The sequence below is a fragment of the Nicotiana tomentosiformis genome, chromosome 8 (assembly GCF_000390325.3).
Source record: "Nicotiana tomentosiformis chromosome 8, ASM39032v3, whole genome shotgun sequence".
NCBI lineage: Eukaryota > Viridiplantae > Streptophyta > Magnoliopsida > Solanales > Solanaceae > Nicotiana > Nicotiana tomentosiformis.
In genome coordinates, this window is record NC_090819.1 from 22963296 (window position 1) to 22971723 (window position 8428).

The 8428-nt window shown below is 32.2% G+C and overlaps 1 protein-coding gene across 2 annotated transcripts; it reads right to left on the reverse strand.

Moving 5' to 3' along the window:
- Positions 1-411: 411 nt before the first annotated feature.
- LOC104110130 (jasmonoyl--L-amino acid synthetase JAR6-like) lies at positions 412-4032 on the reverse strand. 2 transcript variants are annotated; one of them, XM_070182177.1, is made up of 5 exons: positions 3977-4032; positions 2671-2982; positions 2455-2556; positions 1241-2034; positions 412-1025 (listed from the first exon to the last, which is right to left on the reverse strand). In XM_070182177.1, exons 2-5 carry the CDS (start codon positions 2973-2975, stop codon positions 484-486), a joined length of 1743 nt encoding a protein of 580 aa, XP_070038278.1. In that variant the 5' UTR covers positions 2976-2982; positions 3977-4032; the 3' UTR covers positions 412-483. The 2 variants fall into 2 exon arrangements, with proteins under 2 accessions (XP_070038278.1, XP_070038277.1); XM_070182176.1 differs by lacking the exon at positions 3977-4032 and adding an exon at positions 3843-3923.
- Between the last annotated feature and the right edge of the window lie 4396 nt (positions 4033-8428).

The following is an 8428-nucleotide window of genomic DNA, read 5'->3' on the forward strand; positions in this document are numbered from 1 at the left end:
TTTAACAAAATAAGATTATTCTGAATAGCAACAATTTGCTAACAGCAAAATCATATAGCGGGAAATAATTCATTATCCCCTCAATTTCAGTTTGCATGAATCTATTTTCATTTTAGTCTGTTCCAAAAAGAATGGTCGATTTATAAATTAAGAAACATATTATTGATTCGATATAGTCTTTTTTCATAAATATAAATTATTTATTTAGCAAAATCATATTATTCTGAAAGCCATAATATGTTAACAGCAAAAACATATTGTTGCCAAGTACTATAATTTAGAACTAACTAAATTAGAAGAGAGTTAAATTTGAATTAACTATCATTTTAATTAGATAACTATAGTAGAAAAGGACATATTATATTCTAAGTTAATGAAAATGATAATTTAAATTTTACTTAAGAATAAACATGAAAAATACTGAATTCTTGTTTGATTGATTAAGGAAAAATATATAAGAACTATGTGAATTATTAACTTAATTCAACAGAAGGCAGTACTAACATAGCTCTCAACAACATTACTAGACAATATTTGGAGCAATGAGCTATTCTTTGGACCAACACATCTAGGAGTTTTGAACTGGCTAACTGCACCTCCTAATCCTACAAAATGATCTAATATCTTATGAAATGTTCCCCTCTTCACAATCCTCAGCTCAAGTGCTCCAATTGCATTCACTTTCCGGGAGCTCACATAGCCTGCATCGATAAACGCCTTATCCAAACAGTTGCAGCAATCTTGCAACATTTCACCAGTTGCTTCACCACTCAGTTCCCAGAAGATCACATAGTGTCCCGGATCAGCTGAGACATTCACATGGCTCGTGAAGTCCACCACTTCTAGTTTTCCGTCTACTAAGCGCTTTGCTGCAGCTTCTACGGCTAGTTGTAAATCTCTCTCTGTGTTCTTGTCAATGTTAATGCTCAGCAAAAGGTTCCTTCTGTATACAAACTGGAGTTCTGGAGTCCCATTGTGGAAGCCTTTTATCTTTACCACATCACCTAGTCTATAACGATATAAACCTGCATATACACATTCATAAAATAGTCAATTATACTGTCAGTGCATATAATTAAAATCCTGTAGACTAAGTGAAAACCAGAGAGGAATTGTCTCATTCAGCTGAATTACTTAATGTTATCAAATAAAACACTGAGGCTCAAGTATAAAGTCTGAGTCTTTAAACTTTTTTGCTGAGCAAAGCATTTTCAAGAAAAGGAGTGCAAGACAATTGTACCTGCAAAATTGGTAAAGACAATTTCATACTCTTCACCAAGTTTAACTTCAGTCAGACCCACAGGAGAATTTGCTTGCTCCATGCCATTGAGATTTCCCCCGAGAGGAATGAATTCGAAATAAGCAATATTTGGTAGTACTGCGTAAGTGACTAGTTCAGGGGGCAATTTCGGGTTAACGTTTACTCCAACCCATCCTTCAGAAGAACCATAATCTGCACTTAATAAAGGTAACTCCCCAGAATAATGCCTCAGTTTCTTCAAGTAAGGTTCCATTGATCCTGTCATTATACCATATATGTACCTTGTGTTTGGGAAGAGTTCAGGAATCAAACCGTACCAATTGCTTAATCTTGAGCACTTATTATAAATTGTATCAGCTAGTTCCGGATCAGGCTTCAGCAATTTTGACATGGCTAATCCTATGGACGGGACAGTGACTCTACTCGACAGGACTCCTTCTCTTATGTCAACAACAAGTGCTTCCCATACTTGTTCAAAAGTTCGGAAAGCATGAACAATGCTATGGGCAAAGGTTGACGAAACAACTTGAACTTCATCGCGGAAAATGAGCCCGCACAAAAGGTGGCAGTATAAGGATTGGTGAAAATCAGGACCAAATATTACTTCATCAGGACTACAACATGGAGTACATATTGCTTTCATTGTCTTCTTGAATTGTGCATTTCTGTACACATTGGTAGTGGCTGTTCCTGCTGCTAAACCTCCCTTTGTTTTGAACTGTTTGCTGCTGTAAATAAACTGCAAAGCCTTCCCATTTCCAATTGGAAATTCTCTGAATGAAAAAAAAAAAACAGAACTATTACATTTAGCTAAGCTATAACAAACCAAACATTTAATTTAATTGAAGAAAGAATGACCAGTCCTTTTCTTGTTCTTGGGATTGAAAAGTCTCAATTGTGACAGAAGTTAGTTATGTGTCCCCCACATTTATCACCATTTAAACTCTTTAACTTTCCATGGCTGCTTAGAGAAATTTTATGAACCAATGCCTGCTCCTATAGGTTAGGCGTAAGAGCTGCGGAAGCAACCACTAATCCTTGTGTTAGGGTAGGCTGTCTACTTCACAACACTTGGGTGCGGCCTTCCCCGGACCTTGCGTGAATGCGGGATGATTTGTGCACCGGGCTTCCCTTTTTTCAACAAGCAAATTGCCAGATATGCATAAATAGAATAAAATGACAAATAGCATTACCGATTCCTAAAGGCAAAAGAGGTCTTGAATATCTGCATAGTGGACTCCATCAATTCATCATTGAAAGGTACAAACTTTGGCTTCCCTTGAGTAGTACCAGAACTGCAAACCAACCATTCAATTTCCTTATTCAAACCTTCTAAAAACATCAAGAAAATAAGAACCCCACAAAAAGAAAGACATTTTTTACAAGTGAACGATCCTCTTTTACATTACCTCAATGAGATGGTTTCAATTGGTTTTCCAGTAAGAATGGGAGAAAGATCACCATCAGCAATTCTTTGAATGTAAGGCTCCAAATCATTGTGAGTTACAATAGGGACACAATTCTTGAAAGTCTGAGGATCAGTTTTACCATTCAAACCCCATTGCTGCAAATATTCTGTCCCTCTATTCTGTTCCAGTATCTTTTCAAGTGTCTCTTCTTGAATTTTGCCAGCATCTTTTGTCAAATCCTCAAATTCCTCAATCACTTTTTCTTGATCAAACTTCTGCTCAATCTTCTCCACCAGCATCTTCATGATCTTCCTACAATAAATAGCTAAATATAAGAACAAAGATCTCAACTTTTTAACACTACTAATCAAGAAAGATTAGCTTCCCAGTAAGTAATTTATCCAATTTTGAGAGAGGCTATTTTTGTTTTGTTGGTGGGGGGGGGGGGGGGGTGTTATATGGATATTGGATATATAGATAAGTAAAATTCTATGAATCATCTCCTAAAAAGCTGTTTATAAGAACCTATAAACTATGATTGTTAGCTTATAAAAGTAGGTGTCAAACAAGCATATGCTGCAAATTTTTCAGTTCTTGATTGTTCTATACTGTTAGCAATCAGACATAGTACAAAAAAGTCAAAGGTGAAAACACAAATTTGATGTTTTGAAATAAAACAGTCCAAAAAGAAATCTTTTCTATAGCTTATCAGACATACATTCAAATTCAGAAAAATTAATACTTCCATGGAATCTTTACTATAGCTATTTAGACATACAGACAGAGACAAGAAAACATACAATTAAATGTGTAGACAATAAAATATATAATAAATAAATGTATTTTTGTGACTGTGTGTCAGTGTGTGTCGAATTTAAGACTAATTAAACTGAAAGCTAGCTGGACTGATGCACTACTCCATAGACCATACTTCAGTGTCTACTAAATTCAGAAAGATACCTGAAATTATTTCAAGAAATTCTTAATCAACTAATGGAGTAAATCAAAAATCAGACCAAACTCCAAAAAAGTTCACAAAGAAAAGATCCAACGTAAGAATATCCAAAAAGAGAAATATTAAAAAAGACGAAAAGGGGCTCAAGAATCTAAAAAGAGAAAGAAGATATAATTAAAAGCAGATGAGTACAACAAAGAATTTGACATAAAATTACTCAAAGATAGAAGCAGAAAGCTTATTCCACATATAAGCAGAACTCTTTCCAATAATTCAGTCAAAAAGACCGAAAAAATCATATACATATTTGTAAAAAGAAGAATCATATGTGAATTTTGTATATGCATGTACCTCTTTTATAAATTGTTTTTTAATGAAGTTGTTAAATGATTCTTGAGAAAGAGAAATATTTATAGCTGGAGACTGAACACAAACGCCGTCCAAGGTGGGGCCAGAAACTTTACCGAAACTACCCCTAATAGATTACTATTATTGCAACCAAAACCGTTATATCTCAGGTCTAACTGGAAATTGGGTATGTCCATTTGTGGAACTTAAAGTTGAATGGCTACGGCTAACAAACATAGAAGTGAGTGAGATGATTTTTCGGAAGAAGGCCGTTATTGGCACTCTTATAGCCTGATTTTGCTGCGACATAAAAATCAGCTTATTTTGAAAAGTATTTTTTTAAAAATATTTTTGAAAAAAATATTTTTGGAGAAAAATAGTTTGTGTTTGGCTAATCACTCTGAAAAATATTTTTAAGCAATAATTTATATTTGTCCAAACTTTTCAGAAAGTGCTTTGAAATATCAAATTACGAATAAAGACATGAATAGATTTACTTAATAGTTAATATTATAAGTAAATAAATAATCTTAAAAATTTATTATTACAGGCAATAATTAAATTCTTTTATTTTATTTAAGTAAAATATAAAAATAAAATTTAAAAGTACTTAATTCTTTTAATATAAATTAAATATATTAAAAATCATTCAACAAATATAAAAGTATTCACCCTAAAATCACTATATATTATAAAGTACTTTTGGCCTCTTGGGAAGCTTGGCGCTATAGTCCCAATGATGTTTACCTTTCCAAAATTTAAGGCCTATCTATATTTTTTGTTGTTAAATTTGCAAAAAGTTTATTCGGAATATACTTACAAAAAATTACTTAACTATGATTAATTCAATAAATATATATTTATATCTTATTAATTTACTTATTCATCATGACTTGATATTGTTTAATCTGAACATCCGGTGCTAAGTATTTACCATATTATATATGTGATTGTGTGAAATTATATAATTTTATTTATCTGTTGATTTTTACGGTATGTTATTTATTGGGCGAGATAACAAATTAAAGAATAGTATTATATTTCATTAATGATTTTTATGGTATGTTATGAATTGGGAGGTAACAAATAAAAAATAACTGTATTTCTATTTGTTGATTTTTATGATATGTTCATTATTGGGGAGTAAGAAATTAAAGAATATTTTTTTTTATGGTATGTTCTTTACTGGGGAGTAACAAGTTAAAGATTTATTGTATTCTTCTTTTGTTGATTTTATGGTACGTTCTTTATTCGAGAGATAACAATGAAGTGGTGAACATGTAATACAGATTACAATTTCAAGATTACAATAATTGATCACTGAAAAAAAAAAAACAAGTATAGTATTTTAACTTGCATTAATAAATTCATATTCAATATCGTGAAAATTAATGGATTACCTTTCTAACTTTCTTTTCTAAGCAAATGAGAAAATAACCGCTCACTGAGAGACAGACCTAGAATTTGAGCGCAGCGGAGGCACCGCTATTGATATAGTCAGTTAGTAACGACAAAATCTGACGTGTTAACTCCTTAAAACTTTGTGACTTTGAGTCAGTGACCGAAAGAATTTTAAAAAATATAAAAAACCTAGTCTAATACGATCAAGATTAAAGGTCTGTTAAGCAGTCCAAGCAGAGTCTTAATCGATGTCGTTGAATCGACGGACATATGCTACTTTCACGGAGTGATCCTTGTAGACAGAAGTTTTTTTGGAGTTTTTTTATTACTGTTTTTGGGGAAAAAATTGAATTACTTATTTTTATATATGTCAAGAAAATGGTAATGCTTATAAACTTAGTTATCAGGATAAAAAAGGTTATTGGCTTCTTGCTAATGAAATATTTTATCCCATTTCAATGTCCTTTAATATCTTCTTATGTCTCTCTTTATTACATTTTAGATGTCTAGAAGGATATTTCTCAAAAACAATTTGAGACTATTATGTGTAGAAGTTGACTACTATGTACTAGTGCAAAATAATTGTTCATGAACTTAGAAAAGATAAAGAAAAAAAGAATCAAGTTGAGCACTAAATAAGAAGATATTAAAGGAAATGTACTTAATGAGGAGAAAAATGCAGCATGCTAAACCAGCGGAGCCGGTACATCTTTTGTGTTTGAGGAGGCGCACCAAAATTATTTAAGGTTTCTTATCGTATATACAAATATATATATATATATATATATATATATATATATATATTTTTGTCGAGGTTAACGGGTTCTGGTGACCCCTCTGTTCCCATATAGGTCTGCCACCCCAAAAAAAAAAAGAAAGGAATATTCAACAAGAAATATCGAATGATGTAAATAGAAATGACATTTTTACATCTTTATCTTCATGTGAACTTCCTTAATAATTAACTAACCAGATTTACCATCAAATCATTAGAACAGTTCATGCGTTTTATGATTGGTGCAATAAACTACTAATTGTATTTTAACTTCATGTGAAGTTGCGAACTTCTTCCTAAGAAAACAAAGATAGTGACAGAAACCATAGGACACTTGGGGGCTTTTAGTTACCGAGATAAAATATTACTCCCTCCGTTTAATTTAATTTATGTGAACATATTTGACTGGGCACGCAGTTTAGAAATTTATGATCCTAAACAAATCAAAAAAAGGCCCGGCGTATTTGTGTGATTATAAAAACATGAGTAAAATTAAAAGTTTAAACTAAATTATTTCTGAATTTAGTAATGAGCCATACTTTTTAGAATGGACTAAAAAGGAAACTTACCAATTAAGGAATGACACTGTGTCAAAATGGAACCTTTTTGGAAGATGTACAAGTTTGTGGACAATGGTGGCTTTGAGCCTTAGACTCCCAATATTTCAGTTCCATCTCTGGTTTCTTGGAACTCATCTCGTTTAAGTATCAAACACTGTTTCTCCAAACTTTGTTGAATTTGGCATTCAATCAGGTGTACTAGCAACCTAAACGTATTCCATTAATATATTATATATAGTTCGGTTTATTATCCCAAATGGCAGGTATGGTCGACGGCGAATACCCTCTCAAATCATCTCACTCAATAGCTACATCCTGACATTGGGTAGCTAAGTGCGAAGAGCCGACATCGAGATGCCAAACCTTCTTATTGGTGTGAGCTCTTTGGTAAAAGCTATTCCCACTAAAAATGCAACTTTCTAGTGTTTGATTCTTGGGAGTGAGAGCAAATCCTTGTAAGAGTTGAAAACAACTAGTCCATGTGGAAGTTTATCCATCACTTATTAAAAAGATCATAAGCTCTAATTAACTAAATGTTTGAACTTTTTATACCTAGTAAATAAAAAGAGGAAGGGGACATCTCCAGTCTCCACCATAGTGTGAATGTGTAAATAGGTCACTGTGTCCCTTGTACACTCTTCTTTATTTTCTTTTGTACTGCTCATTAACAGGGGCGACCCGTCCATAAAACGGGTAAAGCAATTGCTTTAGGCCCCATATTTATGGGGCCCCATTTTTTGATTATATCTATATTATATTTATAAATTAAAAAAAATATAAAATGAAACGGAAAGTTTGAACACAAATTTGAGATAATGGACCACAAGTCCACAACTTTCTCAAACAAAATTTTGTTGAGCAAAGTGAACACAAGCAGACAACGTGTGCACTGTGCACTAATAGCTATGCCATTATATTATATGTTATACTTTGTTCTTACTCACAAAACTTTGTTGAGCAAAGTGAAGACAAGTAGACGATGTGTGCATTGTGCACTAATAGCTATGCCACTATATTATATTTTATACTTTGTTTTTACTCCATTTTTCAACGGTTCATTAATCACACTCCATTCTTCATTCTTCATTCTTCAATAGCCAAAGATCAAAGCTTTATTTTGGATCTTCAGAGTCATTAACTGAAAAAAAAAAAGTTATAGTCAGCTCCTTAATTATTTGGTCTGTACCACCGTTTATATTGTTGGTGCTGGTACTGTGGAGTATTGAAAAACTATTAGTTTTCGTCGATTTTGGCTAATGTTTTTTTTTTTTGTTTAAAATATTGTTTGTTCATGGAATATGATCACTTTTTGATAAAATTTTCTCAAAAACTGGTTAGAGCATTTTTTGGTGCAATTTTTTTCTCTAACTCATATAACTTCTACTTTTCTTCAAATAAAATGCATGTCCAAACATAACTTCAACTTTCAAAAATTATTTTTCAGTATAATTTTAAGAACTCTTTTTTCAAGTTTTAACCAAATCTATATCCAAACAAACACTAGTTAAATTATGTGTACTTACAAATTTTATCTTCTAAGTTATTATATAGAACTTGTTATAATAGTTACTTATTAATTCACGTAACTTAACATGATGGTTTAAAATAACTATACAATGATTACTCTTTTCACTTGTAAAGGCGTCAGTGGCCCCACGAAACCAGGAAATTATCATTCAATCAGTCATCATGTTTATTTATGGTTTAAGTGCCCAATGA

Excerpts from the sequence above, each read along its gene's own strand:
- LOC104110130 (XM_070182176.1), bottom strand. The coding sequence starts at position 3,874 with ATGTGGAATAAGCTTTCTGCTTCTATCTTTGA. Across the intron at positions 2,983-3,842 it reads CTTTCTGCTTCTATCTTTGA|GAAGATCATGAAGATGCTGG; the intron begins GTAATTTTATGT and ends TATTTATTGTAG. Across the intron at positions 2,035-2,454 it reads TCTTTTGCCTTTAGGAATCG|AGAATTTCCAATTGGAAATG; the intron begins GTAATGCTATTT and ends TTTTTCATTCAG.